This window comes from Morus notabilis, unplaced genomic scaffold (assembly GCF_000414095.1).
Source record: "Morus notabilis unplaced genomic scaffold, ASM41409v2 Scaffold57, whole genome shotgun sequence".
NCBI lineage: Eukaryota > Viridiplantae > Streptophyta > Magnoliopsida > Rosales > Moraceae > Morus > Morus notabilis.
The window spans coordinates 263,432-284,345 of record NW_010357689.1 but is presented as its reverse complement, the minus strand read 5'-3'; the positions used below and the strand labels follow the sequence as shown (position 1 = coordinate 284,345).

The 20,914-nt window shown below is 32.8% G+C and overlaps 2 protein-coding genes across 2 annotated transcripts; both read right to left on the bottom strand.

Moving 5' to 3' along the window:
- Window positions 1-4,698: 4,698 nt before the first annotated feature.
- Window positions 4,699-6,118, bottom strand: LOC21401518 (protein RADIALIS-like 1). Its single transcript, XM_010090622.2, has 2 exons — window positions 5,625-6,118; window positions 4,699-4,930 (listed from the first exon to the last, which is right to left on the bottom strand). Exons 1-2 carry the CDS (start codon window positions 5,885-5,887, stop codon window positions 4,906-4,908), a joined length of 288 nt encoding a protein of 95 aa, XP_010088924.1. The 5' UTR covers window positions 5,888-6,118; the 3' UTR covers window positions 4,699-4,905.
- Window positions 6,119-18,027: 11,909 nt separating this feature from the next.
- Window positions 18,028-19,030, bottom strand: LOC21401517 (glycine-rich RNA-binding protein GRP1A). Its single transcript, XM_024174390.1, is given in 2 exon segments — window positions 18,028-18,646; window positions 18,917-19,030. Coding segments are annotated over 2 exon segments (507 nt in total). The 3' UTR covers window positions 18,028-18,253.
- Between the last annotated feature and the right edge of the window lie 1,884 nt (window positions 19,031-20,914).

The window sequence follows — 20,914 nt, the reverse complement described above, 5'->3', positions numbered from 1 at the left end:
GTAAAAAAAAAAAATTAAAAGTGAATATTTCTGAGAACCTTTTACAACAAAACTCGAATCGATGATATAAACAGAGCCTAGATTTTAACCGTCTGAATATTTATGAGTGTTTACATTAGAAATAATGTATTGTACGATACAAAAGTACTCTCATTGATAAATTTAAAATTTAGTCCAATAACTAAAAGAACTGACTTTACAGATAGGGCACAACTATATGTGTCTTTCTTACCATACAATTTTCCAGGGAAAAAAATCAAACTGGCATTAGGTATAACATGACACTTGATTTTTTTTATTTTTTTTTATTTTTAGGGTGACACTGGATTTTTTGTTACGAGAAAAAGGAAAACAGACACACTAGTCACATGCAAGTGTGCAACAAGACATCACACGTTTTATGTAAACGATGAGACAATAAATGAAGAATGGAGACAAGAAAGAGGTATAGAAAGTTTTGAGTAAAAAGTGGTTAGGCAAAATGTTTGGCAAAGGATATTAGTGAATGACAAAAATGTTTTCCATTACTAATTTCTTCCTATTTTCTATTATTCCATCGATGCAGTTTTCTTTTATACTTCCTAACAAAAGAGTTTACGTAGTAGATTTGTGTATGTTACCGAAGCTATAGTCATCCAATAAATAGGCATGCTTTTTTCCCCCTTATTGGCAATATATTGGCTGCTATAACTTATGATACATATGCTTTGGGTTGGGATCTCCCTATTATAATTTTTCGTTTTCACTTTCGGCTTGCCTTTTTTATTTTATTTTATTGCGCAGTTGGCATTGCGTTGTATGTTAAAGAAGAAAACAACACGTTTTGTTTCTTTTTTTTCAATTACACCTTTAAATTTTAGATTAATTACAAAAATTCCCCTGAATTATACCTCTTATAATACTTTGCTCTTAATCTTTAAAACATTACATTTGTGCTCCCTTAACAATAAAATGTTAACAAAAAAAAACCCCACTATGTCAGGTTTTTAATTAAAATTGACATTTAATTTGCTATTTTGAGGATATTTTAGTAATTTTATGTTTTAAAATTTAATTTGAATTCAAACTAATTTAAATATTCAAAAAAAAAAACTTCATAAATTTTTTTATTCTACTAAAAATGTGATATAAAATTTTTAACCAACATTCAATTAATAATAAATGTATCATAATTAAAAATTTAAATTTAAATTAGTTTTAAACTCACACTAAATTTTAACTGTAGAGCTGTTAAAATACCCCAAAATATTAAATGTCAATTTCTTTTAAAAAACCTAACAAAAATACCCCAAAATATTAAATGTCAATTTCTTTTAAAAAACCTAACAAAAATACCCCAAAATATTAAATGTCAATTTCTTTTAAAAAACCTAACAAAAATACCCCAAAATATTAAATGTCAATTTCTTTTAAAAAACCTAACAAAGGGGTTTTTTGTTAATATCTTATTGTCAGGGAAAATGAATATTACATTTTAAAGATTAAGAGGTAAGTGTTACAAGAAGTATAGTTAAGAGGTTTTGTAATTAATCCTTAAATTTTTTTTTTAAAGGACATGTTTCGTCGTATTATTGTTTGTTCTGTTCATCAGTTTGGATCAGACTTTATGGAGTTTGATAGAACCATATTTGTTGCTCCTTTTATTAAGGCCGGTTTGGCCAATTAATAATTAATAGTATGAAACTTTTCATTAAAAAAAAAAAAAGAAAATGAGTGCGACAGGGCTGAGGAACTAACTATTAAAAATAGGGTGTTTTTTTTTTTTTTTTAGAATTAGAAAAAATAAATTATTAGTGATTTTTTATTTTTAGTTGTTAAATTTGTATTAAAAATTATCTATTATGCATACTTTTTTTTGATATGATTTTGACATGATTCAATGGTTAGAAATTGTCACTATAGATAGGACTGACTTACAAGAGAAACTACCCTAAACATAGGAGAAAATTATATAAAAAAAAGAAGCACTTTTTTTAGTTTTTGTTTGAAGTGAAAGAATGTTTAAAAGTATTTAAAGTAAATAATTTATTTGTTAGTATATATGCTATATAAATATTTTAAGCATATAATTTACTTCAAATAAGTTTAAAAGAAAATACTATTTTCTAAAAAAACAAAAGGGTATAAATACATTGAGGAGCAAAACATGGGCTTGAACTCGAGATAAATAATAATGTGTAATTTTGATAAATACTTTTCAAAAGTACATGAGTCATGATTTTTACTTTTTATTCTTAATTCATAATTTTTTTAGTTAAATAATTATATTAATAAAAAAATATTTATTAAGAGTAAAGAGTAAAATTTCAGACTCATATACTCTCAAAAATAAATTCTCTATTTTTTCAATAATCATATATTAGTTATCCTACAAAATCTGATATTATTTTTTGGTTAAAGGACATCTTATACGGTCAAAATGTATCACCGAACATAGAATTGTGATAAATAATCACAATTTCAATCCGGTTTGGTGTGCCAAACAGGCTCTAAAGGTACGAGACTCAAGAGTATCCCCAAAGGGGTAAAACAGAAAAATCAAAAGATGCTAAAAAGGGTGAAGACTAACGAATCACTTTTGTTATGTGGTCCGTGGACTGAAACTGATAGGAGCACTCTTTACCGGGCGCTTTCAGTAGTCAGGGGAAATTGAAAATAAGAATCGAATAGGAAAAGAATAAACGATATTGATCGGCAATCAACATAAGGAAAGGAAATTCCTTCAAAAAATAAAAAAAAATAAGGAAAGGAAATTCCTTAAAAAAATAAAAAAAAATAAGGAAAGGAAATAATTATAAAAAAAAAACATATGGTGAATAAATTAAAATTAAAAAGCAGAAAAAGGTTTATTCCGAAAAAAATAACTATGAAAACTTGAACACACCCCGTGAAGGGTTGGATTAATAATAAATTTTGGGGCCAAACATACCAGAAATGTTTGGTGATATTTTTATTCCAAGAAAAGCTAAGATATATCATGAACAAATTTAATAGAAATATTATAGATGCATACCTGAAAAAATTGATCTATGAACTGGTAAAATTAAAATTATTGTTTTACCTCACTTTTTTATTGTAAATAAGTTATATTTTAGTTTTATTGTATATCATGAAACTATTTTTTTAATAAAATTTATCAATTATATTGGGATATATACTATGTAATGCAATTTTCTAACCTTCATTAATAAAATGGAACAAAAGTCCCTCGGTATTATAAGTTGTAGTTTTGGTGTCATTGAGCATCAATTTTTTAAACTAATTTAATCATCTATGGGTCACTTAACTAGTTGGCAAAGGGTAATTTTTGAACATTTAATCACGTATGATGAGCACATGATTAATAACTTAATGATAAAAGTACCATTACTGCAACTTATTATAGACCCAGAAGTAGTTTTGTCATGTTTGGAATCATCAAAAGGCAAAATGAGACACACTCTTATTTTTATAAGAGACTTTTTCAAATAATTCTTGCAAAAATAGATTACTAATAGTCCGTTACTTTTCATGTGTTAGATATGTATTAAAATCTGTTTGTTCTACACATACTTTTATCAGTACTTTTTAATTTAATATGATTTTGATAAGATTTAATAGTTAAAAATTAAAACCACTAGTAGAACGGACAATTAGAAAAATTCCATTTTCATAAGTCAAGTTTAAAACTAACACGTCTTTTGTTTCAAAAAAAAAAAAATGTCAAACTAAACCCTTACCAAAAAATTCCCATAAATAATTAGAACTCTTTTTTTTTTGTTCATATTCTATTCTTTATAGATATGAGATTTTAGGCTATGATACAAATCAAATATTCTATCTACCTTAAATATTAAACAGAAAATGTCAAGAAAAAATAGTGTTATAAGAAAATGGGGATAAATTTGTTATTTTCACGTCTAAAAAAATAAGCTTAGGTACTAAAAAAATGTTTTCTAAAATTTGAGGGTACCATTTTAATATTATAAAAAATATAAGATACTAACTCAATATTTTGCTACAATACAAGGTACCAACATGATTTTTTTTCAAGAAAATGTTATGGCTTTTAATCTTGAACTCAATTGAGAAAAAAAAAAGCTAGAAATGCTAATTCTAATCTTAATTCTTGTATTAATCTTGAGTTGTTATTTTTTTATTGGTAGCCACAATCTCTTATTACTAATTAATTTGACAATCTTCTAAAACACCTGCTACTAAAATTATGAAAATTCATAAATTAATGCAAAAATTGCAATTAGAATACTTTTAAAAAAATGTGATTAAAATTAAAAAAAATTATTCAAATAGTTGCACCACGCTGGTGGTAAAGTAATAGGAACTTGGAAGTGGACACTCTTTTATAAATTCCATTTTTCAAAAAGCAAAATTTTTCCCGCCTCTTCTTTTTTAGTTTCTATTTCTCGTTTTATAAATGCACAAAGCCACAAACTGTCTCATTCATTCTCATCAGCATCAACTTCGGATCAAAGCCCTTAGCGTCTCAGATTCAACCAAGATTCGGAATTTATTCCCATCGCCAAGGACCAAGGTCAGACTCTCAGATTTCCCCTATTTCCTTTTCGTTTCTTCACTTTTTTCCTTTTCTTTTTCCACTCTTTATTTATGATTATGTTCCTTTTTTTTTTCTTTTTTGAAAATTTTCTTTTGTCGTGTTCTAGATTTTGGATCCGATTATTGCTTGTTCATCGAGCAGAATTTAGCACATAAATATATGATTTCCATTATAGAAACCTTCATACATAGGAAATAGTAAAATACTAAATTCGTTAAGAACCACCGACGACGACGACGGCGATTCTTAAACATTGCACCAAAACTATTACATTAGGAATAATATTAGAACCGAAGAGAGATTGATTCTTTATTCTTGTCGATCAAGGGAACTGGAAGTTGCTTTGTTCTTCACTGAAGCTTGAGGTTTCTCAACCTGCAATGGAAAACAATAATTTCATTCATTGAGGATTCTACATGTAAGTTTGCGTGTTAATAATACATATATGTGTATATGTGTATATATGATATAGATTCTATAAGTTAGTAAAGTTTGTGTAATAGTTAGGATTTACGTTACCAAAATGATGGAAGAGGATAAGAAGAATCAATTCAGAGGCATCACTTTTAAAAGGAATTTGAATGTTAGGATTTTGGGCAAAATAAATGAAAGGGATGATTTAATGAGCTGTTGGGTGTTTAATATTCTGGGAATTCCGTTTTCTTGTGGTGTAAGTGGAAGCAAAATGCTGTTTTGAGGAAAGAAAGAATTTGTAAAAGGGTTGACTAGGAAAAGGCGCTTCTAGTGTTTTTTCGACGCCGAATTAATCAATGCAAAGGTGAGCTAGAATTGAGTTGTAACTTTGACAGTCTTGTTTCAAGAGATATATAGTAGCTACCCTATAAATTAGATAGGATAATGTTCAAAGAAGTCTAGGGAGAGCATTGTTGAAAGATGGGTTATTGGAAGGAAAGCTTGTGACTTTAGGAATGGGAGATTCCATTGTGTGTGAAAATAAAAAAAAAGGGTAGGATTTGAAACCAACATATTTAGACGTTTGCTTTTAAATATAGTAATATGCTTAGATAAAGCCTGTTTAGGTGGAGAATTTGAGTTGACCATACTATACCTCTTTTCGTCTTCGTTAGTGTTGCCCTGGTTACTCCCTCCAGTGGTCCTGTAGTATGGGAAGGGCACTTGGCCTGACTCAATGTGCTTGACATCCTCCAGAAGGAGTTCATAGTGCCTCTTCACTTCCTCGGCGGTTTTTCCGCCGACAGCCTTGGCGACATTGTACCAACGGTCGGGAGTGTCCTTGTCATACACAGCCAAAGCCTTCTCGAAGGCTTTGTTTTGCTTGGCAGTCCATGTTGACATTGAGCTAGATGCCATTCTTAAAGACTGATTTGTGGGGCAAAGAAAACAAATGAACGCTCTTGTAGTTAAGAGAGGATGTTTTGGGGTGAAAAGGAAGTGAAGGAAAAGCTTAAAGGGAATACTGAGAAGGGCTTAAGTGAATCAAGAGATTATGACTCAAGTCGAGGGATGATTTGTGCAAGGAGGTGGCAGTGCCTGCTCTTTATAAGCGGGAGAAGCGCTAGGGGTGGGGTGGGGTAGAGCCAGTTGGCACAGAAATTTTGCAAAACGAAGTATTATTTAAATGATCTGTCTCCTTAGGAACCACAAAAATGAAGTAGGACCAAGATGAAGAGCAACAATATAGGAGAATCGGTATATCCTATAGTTATTATCATTACTCAAAATTATGGAAGAATAACTAATTAAGCCTGTGGTTTAACACAACACAAATTGCATCGGAGGTCCTATATTTGGTAGAACCCATGAACCTATAAAGCCTCTTGCTTGTTTTACAAATCAACTTAACTTCGCAAGTTCACGTGGTTTGGCTTTTGAAAATTGCCCAGCATTTGGATAGAACGGTAAATTTCACTTGGAGCCTTAGGAGATAAGCATGCCATGCCAGTACTTTTAAAATAATGAAAAAAGTTGAAACCAAGTAGAAATCCCAACAGAACTTCTCCATCCACTAGCAGGATTCATCCAAGTACCGCGTCTGTTTTAGTCCATGTTTGTTTCAACAACTCAAATTGTTGTTTAGGATTCAAACCTTAGTTCAGGATTCACACTGATGTTTAGGAGAAGAAAAATCAAAGACAATTCAAACCATTAACAATGGTTTAAGGACAACTCAAATTGTTAATTTTAAAATTCACCTCCCCTTAAATTCTAACAATTCGAATTGTTGTCAACAGTCCAATAGTTTTAGATTCTACTTTTTCTCTCTCTTCAATTTTAATATTAAAAATTTTATTCTTCATTTTAGTTCCGATTGAGATGATAGTGTGTTCATAATGAAGAGAGGAACAAATCCCTACTCATATTACATATTTTTTAATGTCATTTATAATGAGATTTTATAAGATTTGTTAAAAACTCTAATGACAGTTTTTAACACTTTATCCAAACTTCGTTCAAATTTTATTTCTAATTCAAATTACAATTTATTGTATATCTAAACAACAGTTTAGATCACAGTTCAAATTTTATAATTCTAACTAAAAGGTTCAAATTTTCACGGCTCAAGTAGTTGAACCAACCAAGCCCTTATTCTACTCAGGAGCTAGATGGGCCCAAGATCAAACTACAATCGAATTCGGTGGCCGTACAGACCTTTCACGTGTGCATCACAAAAATTTGCATCACAAAACATTTCTTTTTTCTTTTATATGCCAAAAGAATCCTGTAGTGAGGAAAAGCTTCCGTGCTCTCTTCATAACAGGTGTATATCGATAATGTACTCTTGTCCTGAACAACATTCCAAAGCCCTCTAGCTGGCCAGCAAAGTCCGTACAGCCATTAAGCTTTGTTATCTTTTCATGAGAAAAGGTCAACATATCTTACCTACTCAGTAGCAGTTAGGAGTACCTAGTTCCGACTGTTGGGTTTTCAGGCAGAGTATTTTAGCGTGGACTCTTGGGCCTCTCTCATTGGTTTTTGGCTACTAATTATTCAATATTGACGAGGAATAATGTTGTTAAATGACAAGTATTTAATTCTTTCTTTTAAAATCTCTTTTAGAATTCGGAAAATCCAGGCTTTAAAGATTGGTTTTGCTTGACTTGTCCTTAAAGAACTCTTGGCAAATGCAAAAAGTTAAACTGACTTGTTAATTGCCTTTGAAACTCAGCATCAATGGATTCAAATTAGTATAGTATAGTATAGTATAGTATTTCACAGACGTATGGCCATGCAAGTGAGAAAAAGCCAAATGGCTGCTAGCGGATAAAAAAATAGGCATGTGCCAAACACATATATCGAGTTAGACAAACTTTTATATATTACAATAACGAAGATATCTACATGTGATCTGTTTGGTTTATCTCTAGCTTACTTTAGGATACGAGGTTGGAGACACAAATATTGTTACGTAGAGTTCATCCACTTGTTTTCTGATTTTATATCATTTTAGTCATACATTTGTTGTTCTCCACAGCTATTGTTTGGTTATTCCTCTGGTGAACTTTGAAAGGAAAACGTAATTTGAAGTTTTACCTTTCTCGAGTAAAAAATTGGTTTTTGCCTCTGCAGCCCAGCCCATGTATATGTGCTTTTAACTTGACACTTTTTTATGATTACTGGAATATCCAATCGATCAGGCTCATCATGAGCAACAATGATGTAGAATCTCTTATAATCTAATGCAAAGAGTATTTACACCTTTCACTTCAGGATGACTATTAAGGAAAAATAATTTTAGGCAGTTTTAAGGCTTAATTAGACCATGTTTCCCCTGAATCCTCTTAAAAAACCATGAATAATGAGAAATTTGTTGAAATCTCTTCTACAAGGCTTTGGATTTTTTTAGCATATTTAGATATCACAATTACTGCTTCAACTGACTAGTATAAGAGGTTCAGCTCATACGCTTAGATTGTTCGAATTTCCTTATTGCTGCTGTCGTTTTTTGATGTGAGTTTATATTTTAAGATATAAATTCCACTCTTCAAGAAATCATTCAGACTGTTTTCCATCAGATACACACTGAACTATGCAGAAGAGCCATTTATTAGAAAATGAACTACCAGTAAAAACACCATATTACGTGCTAGTTTTTAGGCCTGTTATACAATTCACTGAACTATTTGTACCGTATGATTTCCAATTAGGATTTGTAGTACGTGTATCTCATCAAGAAAATGACATTACTATCTTGGTCAAGACTAAATATCTTCATGGAATAAAAACAATAAATCAAAAAAAGCATCTGATTTCAGAGGTAGGCGGTGTGATGCTATGGCTTTCAGCTGCAACTTGGTTAGGTGTAGCCCCAACCTATAGGTCTGGTTTGCAACTATCCTGCAACTAGACCTCATTTTGGTCTATTCAGGCCTTATAGAATCCACTAAACCTAATCTTCATACTTGGAGGTAAGTAGGAGGACGGGTTTGCAGCGGAAATTTCGGTGGTTGAAAATTTAGACTGGTTGATTCTTTTATATCTTGATGACCCTGTGGTTCTAGAATTTGGATTTAATTCGGTGAATTTATCTATCAAAATTCTGTGGAGACACACACTTGCATGAAATATCGGACTCTCTAATGCCGGCTGAAAGTGCGGAAATATTAAGATAAAAACTACACGGTTCTGCAAATTAAAAAACTTTGGCTTTCGTTAAAAGAGACTAATTGTACAGGGAAAAACCTTTAAAGTTATATGCTCTCTCTCACCAAGCCAAAAGAACAACTCTGGCCTACTTAGAAGAAAAGACATCACTTAAAGTGAAACAGAAACCTTTAACTAAATTTTATCTTTATCTGTTAATACAGTTACTATACTGTTATGATCAAAGATAAGAAAACGTTTACACATTGCTCTCCACACATCGATCTTTTTGTCATTTTTGCCGACTTATTTGGAATGCTTTAACGGATTAGGCCTCTATGGACACCACCTTATGATTGTATTTCGTTTCTTTTCTCCGACAGTTATAGCTTTACTGATGATTAAAATGTAGCAGGTCTTCTATCATGGACAATAATAAGGTCCCCATTGTCAAGTTGCATGAGTCATAGTCATGGGATATTGGCCACAGGCTAATGGGCTATCAGTGATCATTAGTTGAAAATTACCTCCAGCAACTTTCTAGGAATCTATACGGAAGAAAAAGGCGATGCTTTAGGATACCCCCTCCTGCCATTCCTTAGAATCCATATCATCCAGTCAATCCTCCTAGAAAAAGTAATATCTCCGGATTCTTCTCTTTGAGGACTATTCTTCTTTCTGTGGTCCACTCTCACAAGTTGGAGAAGGTGATTACGGAGATAATCACTGATCAAGTGGTTAGTAATAGAAATATTGCATTAATCTCGGAGATCATGTAGTCATGTTAGACGAGAAAAGCAGGAATCCACAACTTTGTAGGAAGTGGAAAAGGTTGGCCGGTCTACCTAGGCCAAAAAGCAGAAAAAGATCAATCTTGGATGGAATCTAGAACAAAGAGGGGAATTCAGGTAATAGGGAAGTATAAGTGGTGGTTTTGTTGGAGGAATTAACGGAAGGGATCTTTTCAAAAACTTATGTGGAGGATATGCGTGAGGAATTGCTGCTTGTGTGACTGAGAAGCCTCCAACAAAATCGATAAGCTTTGGTTTTGGATATGTTTGCTTTGTGATTTTAGGTTGAAATAAGTTTTGGGGGCCATATTGAAGTTCATTCATAGTTGATAATACTTCTGTGGCTTGTATACGTGATGGATAAGATATAATGCAGTCCTAGAACATTCGGCATGCAAGTACCACGTATTAGAAAGTCAAAGATAAGAACCTAGACAAATCTTTTTCTTTTTTTGGTACCACGTATTAGAATTCTTTGATCCTCCTATAAGTGGCATCAATTTGTTAAAAAATCGCCTTGGATTTGCAGCACTTGAAACGTTAAAATTGGGTGCTTGAGGGAACTCTTACAGGAACTGTTATTTTACCCTATTAATAGGAATTTTTATTTCAACCATTGAATTAATTTTTCAATGGTCTAATTTGTTATTGTCCATATTAAAAATTTAAATCAGGCACTCTTTTATTCACAGAAGAAACTGTTGAAAAATTAATTTAATGATTAAAATAGCAGTTATTTCTGACAGTAAAATAACAATTTCTACCACAAAAGTAAACGTGGTCGAGGGTGAAACTTCCATCCTTTACGTACGCATATACGTGCGTACACATCCATACATATACGTGCGTACACACACATATATGTGCGTACACACACAAACATACGCACACGTCGTTTATACATATTAATATACAGCACTGCATGACAAAACAGCCGTACGCTGATTCTTATGCCAGACGTATCATGGAGCAGGATTCTGGTATCCTCATTAATATGTCATCTTGAGAAAGTGCAGTCTAAAGTCAAAGTTGTCTCATTCTCTCCCTGTTGATTGCTTTGCCAAAAATCTAGTTGTAGAGCAATAGTTTTTGCCATGTCATTCTCTAGTTTTTCAGAATTTATGTTTATATATATGTTACAGTAATAGTCACTTCCAATCATGATGATGAATATATTGTTTGTTTGCTATCCAATCATTAGAACATTATTGCTTTCATGTGTGGGCGAGTAACGAGTTTATGTTCTATTTCTTATAGCATTTAAGATGCTACTGTGTTGCTACATTTTTCAGGTTTTTCAGTATTAATATTTTTTAAGTAAGGTGGTATTCTCCCCCTAGTGACCATTTCATACAGGACCACAGATTGTCATAGTACCAAAGTTAAATTTCAATTATCTGATCAAAGTGATGAATCGTGATGAATTCTTGCAAATTTTTGCTCTGAAATATTACTGAAGTTCACCGTGAGTCAAATGTATTTATTTCGAAATCGATTGCAATGGAGGACCTAGAAATGCTTGTTTGCTACTGTGGCGGGTCGTATAGGAGTTCTGCATGTATTTATGATATCCTTCTTTTCTTATGTTCATTTCGCATAAAATTTTCCAGATAATTTGTCAAAGTCAAAAGATCGAGACCAATTTACCATAAACTTACATTATCATGGACCAATTATGCTAATTAACCCTTTCTTTAAGAGAATTCTTACGGTAAGAATGTTATTTTATCCTACTAATATTAGTTGTTTTAACCATTTTAATAGTTCTTTAGATCAGATTATTGAAAATTTAATCTAACAATTAAAATAGCAGTTCTTACCGATAGGGTAAATAGTAGTACCTAACATAAAAATTATGTTCTTTTATCGCTATATGAAACAGTACAAGTATTATCTTAATAAGGGTCAATTCAAGCGACACAGATACTAAAAAAAAAAAAAGGCAGTCGTATCATGTTCTATTGAAATACGTATAATTGTATTAGCTACTAAATTAGGAATGTTTTGTTTTCACTCACTCTACAACAAGCAACTTCTTGCTTCTCAAAACTGTTCAGTAAGTGTTAATTTTTGTACTGAGCAGAAGCTTGTGGTTGATAAGGTATTACGAGTCTTTGTCTATTGTACCCTTGTTTTTTTCATTCCTTTGATTTTCCCCCCTGAGATTTTTTTCCTTTAGAAAACTTATAATCAGGCACTTTCTGTAATGGCGTAAGTAGATCCGCTTTTTTTTTTTACTTATTTTGGATGTTTGTCTTCTAATTGTTGGTTACTCTTTGTGGACTTGCTCCATATGAATGTTTGTGCGGTGCTAATTTAATTGGACCGTCACCTCCATTTTTTGACGCTGGTATTCATCAATTTCATACACACACACACACACATACATATATTTGTATAAAATAAAATAAAAATTAGGGACTTTCATCGGTCCTTCAACATGTTACATGTTTTACTCGGTAACTTTGTAATAATGATCCTCAAAAGGTATAACAAGTTAAGAGATAAATGAATTCATTGTTTTATTATCTTTCAAACGTGATTCGTACATAGAATAGATTTTATAGCATATCATATCTTAATTTTTACATGTTATTCTTGTGTGTATATCTTATACAACCTTAAGTTATACATACTACATGTGTAGGACCAATTTTATTGGAGGACCGTAGAAAATACTTATAAATTTATTTTTCAATAATTTTAAAATTATTTCACAGGTAAGTTTTTCCCTAAAAGTTTGTGAAAGCCAAAAGCCTATCCTCTAGGATCAATTTGAAACTACCCATATAATATATGGCTACAAAATTACAGGGCAACAAAAGGCAAAAGAAAAACAAAGTTCCTCTTCCATTTTTTTTTTTTAATCACTATTGCGTATCTCTATCATTGTTTTTGTTGCTATTATTATTATTATTGTGTTCTTCGTAAATGGGCAAAAAAAATGGTCACTACCTATAATCTCCTTATTCCCCCTATAAAGCCTATACACATAGAATAAGGTATAAAAGGAAAATGGCCAATCAAATATGACAAAAGATACTTGACGAAAAAGAAAAAGTTCTTGGAACTTTTTTTCTTTTCTTGTTCTGGCGTCCTGGCTTTCGGTGGTGTGAGAACATTTTTGAGGCGTCGGTTCCAAGCAGCTCTACACATATAAACAAAGTTGTGAGGAAACAATTGCTTTTCTCTTGTTACAATGAATGTCACAACACAATCTATAGGCAATTGAGATGTCGTTTTCTGCGTCGTCACTATATTTTAAGTTGTGGTTTACGTAAGAGTGGCATTGCATGTCATGCTGAATGGCGAAAATTACGTTAAATTAGAGGTGTTTGTCTTGCGAATAAATTCTCAGGCAAGCAGCTAAAAAAATGTGGCCACATTAGGTTAGAAATTTTGAATTTGAATACGTTTAATCGCGTTTAAAATTCAATAGATTAAAAAAAAAAAAAAAAAGGTATTGCTTGAGGTTTGGGTTGGGATGCTCGAGGATATTTTTGTTGGTAGGTCCAATATTGTTTAGGAGGTCCAGTTATTTATCTGCACTACTTTTTAGTTCATAATATGTAAGGGTATCAATTTGTGTTAGTGGGTCATGTTCGTGTTAATTCGTTTATTAATCGTGTTAGAAAACATAAATCTAAACACGATCTGTTTATTAAACGTGTCAAAAATATCAAACCTAAACACGATCTGTTTATTAATTGTGTTAACCCGTATAACTCATTTAAATTAATAATTGAATAAATAACTAATATAATAATGACTTATTTAACACGGTTAAGATAAGTTTAACATGTTTATTAGTCAATTTATTTTTTCCTTTAAGAAAAATAAATGAATTTTACCTGTAAATATTAAAATTCACATTATTTGTATTTAATATGTCATATAAACTTTTATGTTATATTACATATCATTAGATTGCAGATGACACATATAATTAATGTGTCAATTCGTGTCACTTCGTGTTATGAGGTCGACCCTAACTCAATCTATTTATTAATCATGTTAATCGTATTAATACGATTATGATCCAAACTCATTCATAGTAAATCCAAAGTCGCTGATTTTATGCGGATTTTGAGTCATGTCGTCGTGTTGCTACTCGGATTGCCAACCCTAATAATATGACAAGATGATTTCGTCTCTCATTTATACCTTCAAGCAATTAGGAAGTGAATTAAAAAAATAAAAAATAAAGACATTTTTGTTATTTCATTGAAATGAGTTTTCCACATTATCCCACATAACCTTTAAAAAGAAATTCTCGCACACAAGCGTATATTCAAATTCCAACCCTTAAAATTTAATCTTACTGAAACGTTTGCTCAAAAAAACAAAATAATAATAATAATAATTAAGGAATGTCCCTCAATAAAGGATTATAAGATCTTTACACTCTTTTTTAGAATATGAGATCTTTGTCCTCATTTTCTCTTATTTTATATGTACTTTATAAGGACAATTTTAAGAGAGACACGAAACTAAAAAAGAGATTTAGGTTTTATTTCTTACATTTCTCTTTGGTATAATTAGATGAAATCTTTCAAAAGGGCTAAGAAGATTTACATCATTCCGTAAACATTTTTAGAGGACGTTTGGTTGGAGGATTCAAATCATGTGATTCAAACCATTTTCAATTTACGTGAATTTTTTGTGAGAAAAAATACTGTAGCGAACTATGAATCATGATTCGAATCAGGGAACGAATCCCTCTACTAAACATCCTCAGATTTAAAATCCTTTTTTATTCTTATAAATCAAATTAAGAGGGTTAAAGATGAAGATTGGGAGGGTCATTTTTCCTCAATGAGAAATGTTAGATTTTATGAATAATGGTTGGATTGAATCATATCCTAAAATTGTAAATTCTTAAACGACAAGTGTTAGATTCACGAGACATTTCAAGCCAAATCACGACTATTTTTACATGTCAAACCATTGTCATTACAAAGGAAAATTAAGAATGAAATTTTTTAAAATTGACCCTAAAAAATTAAAGCGAAATCAACATCACCCTTCGTATTTAGTAGTGCCCTCTTTGTTTTTTAATTTGTTTAAATTGATCTATCATGACCAATTATGATTAAGAGGTTAATAATAAAAATATGAAAACATTAAAAGGGTAGTTTTGCACTTTTCTTATTAAGAATCAGGGGAATATGAGGACACTGAGGGTGCGTTTGGTAGATAGATCCAGAATCATGATTATGGATCTTGATTCATAATCAGTATTTGCTTACAGTGATTCTAAATTGCGATTTTGAATTATGATTCAGAATCAGTGTTTGGTTTGGATGATTCTGAAATATGATTTAAAATCTGATGTGATGTTTTAAACTAGTTAAAATTATGATTCTAAAACCACCACTTTTTGATTCAAGGTGATTTAAACTCCTGATTTTGAATTATGGTTTTAGAATTATGATTTGAATATAAAATTATGAATCATAGATTTGATTTCATAATTATGATTAGAATCACCCTGATTTAAATCTACCTAACCCTGAATATAAGAACCTCTTTTAGCCTCCCATTGCCTCTGTAAGCTGTATGTCATCCCTCCTGCCACTCGTGTGAAAAGAGCAGATGAAATTCCGACCTCGTGAGCTACTGATAGAGTGAGGAACAAGGAGGATCAAGTCTACGATCCAGAAGAAGAGTTCTTAAAGCATTCCTACCTCCATGGGTGGATGCGAGTATGGTTAAAGTCACTCTTATCTCATGTTCGAATAGTTTCCGATATATCCAACTCCCTCCTATCCATGCTCAAACCACCCCTATGCAAAAGGTTTGGTTAAGATATTTCATATACAAATGGAACCTAATCATACATCCTATCCAAATCGTCCACACTTACAATCCATCCCTCTCCACCAAAGGGGGATTTCAGTAAATAACCAAATACAATACTTGGGCTAGCTAAGGATCGTAGAAGCGGACATCAAGCTACTAGTGATTTATCTGCATCTTCTCGACCAAGACTTGGAAGCAGTTCTCTTTGTTTGGGATGAACTGGCAAAGACCCGAGGACTTCCCTCGTGGAGTTGCCTCTTATATAAGACTCGAGTTTCTCAGTTGAAAAAAAAAAAGGGAAAAAAAAAAGAGTTTGAGCTCTTTTTTACGTTTAGCTGGAATAAGGAAGGCAATTTTTATGGTAGGAAAGGCTTTTTTATCCTACTGTGAGTAATGTTGTCTTTAATCGTGGTCAGGTCTATAATAAAAATTTGAAGTGCGTGACAAGAACTGTTTCTAGTCGCAAATTTGAACATTGAAAAGTTAATCAAACAGCTAAAAAGCAATTCCTATCAGTAGGGTCCTACCATAAACATTGGCTATGGAAAAAAACTGATATCCAATCCAGATTTTGTACATAAATAGATGACATTTGATGCAACATCTCAAAATCCAATATATCATTGGATAAGATATAGTTAAAAAGTATCTTATTGGATTGGATGTCCACCCGTAAGTGGGCTGGCCCTTACACCTCTCAGGCCACATTCCAGCTCCAAGCAAAGCCACTATTGCGGGCCTCAATATACAAGCCATTTAGGTTTTCTCTACAAAAATAGGAAATATGATGCCCAATTCAGCTCAAAACCACGGTTCAAATTTGCATTTGGTGAGGGCATTAATTGGAATGGATGGGCCATTTAATTCAAGCTGAATGGTTGAACTCTGAGTTCAACTCCCCCCCAATTCAATATTTCAGACCAAACCTCTACAGTAAAAACCGCCTCCACAGTTGAGATTTGGTCGTTCTTGTGTGTTTAGTTTTTTTCCCTTATATTTTCCTCAACTGTTGCCACTGAGAAACGCCTAAAATACGCAATCTATTAAAAAAAACGCCTAAAAAAGATTTCTAATTATTATATACTTATTTAATAAGTTATTAGCTTTTGTATTATTTGTTATGCACCATTTTTTCTATAAAAAAAAAAAGAAAAAATTAACGTATCAACTTGAGAAGTGCTGCACAAAATTTCTCTTTAAAAAGTATGTAAAGGTTGTATTATTTTTATTTTTAAAATCATATATAATAATGTTTTTAGTCAAATTCGAATCAAATTCCAAAAATTAATTCAAATTATATTCACGGTTCGATTTAAAACTTTAAATGCACAATTAAACTTCAGTTCAAATTATGTTTAAATCACTCTTAAAATTTTCTATTCAAATAGAAAAAATTTGAATCAACACAATTCAAATTAACAAATTAAACGGGGGCATTGTAACTTTGAAAAAAATATAAACCACCACTCTTTTAAGTTACGATGTTAAGTCAGCTTGCTGTATTGTTGGTAATTCCTCTAAATTTCTCATTATTTGGTTATGATTAAGTCATTGGGACGTTGTTTTGAAAAATTCTAAACCACCCGACTCTCTTAAGTGACGACCTGACTCTCTGAAGTCAGGTTGTTTAGAACTTCTCTGCAACTCCTAACGCCTCGCGCCCACGCAAGCAACTCGTGAAGAGTGATCTCTGCAATGAATATTTGATTCGTCTCTAATAGTGTAACGATTCTTGATTACAACATAGGAACTAAAAACCTTTGATTTATCACTCTTACCGATGCTTTGGCCCTTTCTTTTACTCTTTTGTTCACTGAAAATTTTCTTTCTATAAAAATAAAATACATTAAGTTAAAAGCCTGCCACTGCATTATTGATATGAATAGGTAATCTGAACCACACGAGTCACGCCATACGCTCACGGCCAAACAGCATTTATTTTGATTAATTTATAGCAAACGACAAACTGAGCCACAACAATATCAAAACGCCAATTAATAAACCACAAGGGCCCACGAGACCCAGTCATCATAATCTCCATTGGAGCCTTGTTTGACCCACATAACCTGCCCCATGCCATGGGCGATAATTTGTTCTCCATTAACATCTTTTTTTTTCTTTGATAAAATCCATCTTTCATTTCAGAATTTTTTCAGCCCATTTTTTCCTCTGAAAAATATTTCAACAATTGAACAACAAATATCTAAATTCGAACCTTTCAAGCGCTATTTTAACAAGAGCCAAATTAAATTTAGTTTGTAAATGAAGTCCCCATCATCAAAACATAAACATTCCCATGAAACATAAAAGAAACCATTAAGAGTATTTCTTCTTCTCTTTTCTCTTGTGCTTAAAACGAGGACCATTATATTAGTATTTCAAAGAGGACAAAGCGAAACAATAAAACATCTATTTTCATCGCAGTAACACAGTAGAGAACCATCGATCAAAAATAGAGAGCACCAAACAAGAACCATTAAAGCGCATAAAACACATAAAAAACCATCCCAAACCCTAGCTTTAACAAAGACCCCCCAGATTCCTAGTTCCTCCAGTTTCCTTCCGGAGCTCCACCACCTCTGCTCGAGTAACGAGATCCTCCGTCGCCGTAGCCACGCTCACGACCACCACCATAGCCGCCACCGCCGCCGCTTCCGTAACCACCGCCGCCGTAGCCGCCGCCGCGGCTGTACCCGCCGCCACCTCCGCCCTCGCGACGGCCACCTCCGTAACCTCCACCGCCTCCACTGCGGAATCCTCCGCCGCCGCCGCCGCCTCCTCCGCTTCCGCGAGACTGAGCCTCGTTAACGGTGATGCTACGGCCGTCGAGATTCTGGCCGTTCATCGCCTCGATAGCGTCTCTCATGGCCTTCTCGTTGCTGAAGGTCACGAATCCGAAGCCCCTGGACCTCCCGGTCTCGCGATCGTTGATGATCTGAAAGCAAACCAAAAAATCGAACAAAAACACCCTTAGATCTGAACAAAATCATAATAAAAATTGAAAAGTACAAAATAAACCGATCGGATCTTCGTCTTTAGAGAAAGATGAAGACGGACGTACCGATTTAGGGGAAAAACAAGTATCATTATAGTAACAGAGAGAAATGGAGAATGATTGATAGTAACAGAAAACACAGATTAGCACAGATCAGATGGGTCCGACAAAGCCGAAACGGGTCAGATCCGATCTCTGCAACAAACGGACCTTCGATTCAAGGATCTCGCCGTAGGGGGCGAAGGCGTTCTCCAGCGACTGGCTGTCGGTGGCCCAGGCGAGCCCGCCGACAAAGCACCTGAACTCAACTTCTGCTTAACCCATTTTTTTAGAAAGAGAAAGACTGAAACCCTAGGGCTAGAGAGAGAAAATGGAGGAGGCGAGATGGGAAAGAGGCTTAACCCTCAAGGATGGTTATATAGATGGGTGGATGTCAACTAGGGTTTGTTGTAAACCTATGCTGTGCGTACTGCACCCCTCTGCTAACTATGGTTAATATTTGGGGCGGTGAATGCGATGCCCTGTTTGGTTGCTCGTTTTGGTCTATCCTTGTCGAGTTTAAAGTGAAATTTATAGGGAATGTTTCTTAAGTAGGTTTTTTTTTTTGTTAATCTTTTTCAATCGTTTTTCTTCTGAGGGATTGTTAAAAAATTATGAACCGATATAATTTTTATTATTTCTTATATGATATGGTGTTTAACATTAAGCTTTTCTCAATTTATCATAGATATTATCTCAACATACGGTCTTAATTTTTTAACACGACAATAGTGTAGATTCTATTTTCGGAGTTGACCTTTACCAATCTTAATATCAATGTTGATTTGATCCTAAATCGACTCGGCTCGTTGATCTTTCTATTGATAAGTCTCATTATGACTTGTTGATGTCTTTAATTTGATTTTGTCTTTCTAATATTATTTTAACTAAATTTAATGTTTTAAAAACATGCACTATAATAAGGTACCTTACCGCAAAATACTCCTTATAATATACAGTTAAAATTTCAATCATAGAATTCGCTTTGTACTTTTCCAATATTATTCATAAATTAATAATATAGTAAAATACAACTTTGTAACTACACTAAAGTTTTACAAAATTAATCGATAACTAAAATTTAAAATTCCCTAGGATTGAGGTTGAATTTTGTCACTAAAATTATACGCCCCGTAATACTTTTAATAAAAAAAACATTCACACGACATGAATTATTTTATTAATGTAAAATATCATGGGAATTAATATTTAACTTTATCAGTATCTTTAAAAAGAAGACATTTGATTTTATTAATATTTAACCCAAAAACCAATTATGAATTAGAAAATTCCTCTCTCAAATAGAAAAACAAAAAAAAAAAACAAAAGAATAAATTTGAGTAAAACGTTTCTTCGAATTTAGTAGATGTTGTTCAATGATCCTTTTGCTCTTCTAATTTCAAGCCAAGATGAGGGATAGCCCTGCCCTGGTTGGTGGCTACCAAACATGTTGAAATCCAAGAGCTGGGCAAGTAGTGGAACTATAGTTGACGAATACAGTGTTAAAGGCGTGGCTGGTCCATCAGTCACGTGGCGCCGATAGATGAGATAAAGGATATTTTGTGTACTAAAATATCTTGTGTACTAAAAGACTGTATAGCCCCTGAATTGACCCCTAATTAACAAAAGGGAAATATTTTCAAAATATTGATAAAAAAGATCAAAATGGGCCGAAACGCATTAGCAACCAATAATGGGCCGGTCCAGGTCGAATGCAGCAATCGTTTGGAACTTTACAGGAATACGCAAAATTTAGGCTTGCATTGACTTCTGCTATTTTTTTTCTTACAAGAATGTCATGGTCATGTCATTATATTATATTGTTCTTTGCTAATCATGTCATTGTATTATATTTAGACTGCTAAATATATCCTTCAAATACTATTTGGTATCCATGATAGAGTACGGTATCTACCAAAATATCAGTTGGTATCTGTTGATGGTTGATTTTCATCAACAAGACTTCACCAGATTATTCTTCAGTGGCCCGTTGAATTACCGGTTAAAACTTGTAATTTTTGTCAGATATTCGAATGACGGTGTTTGCTTTTGAGGTATGTTGTTAGACGTATTGCTTGAAAGTGTAAGGAAAGAATGCTCACGAGTTTATAGTAGTTCACTCTATTAAAAAAGAGCTACATCCACCGTTGATTGTATTTCTTTTTGTTC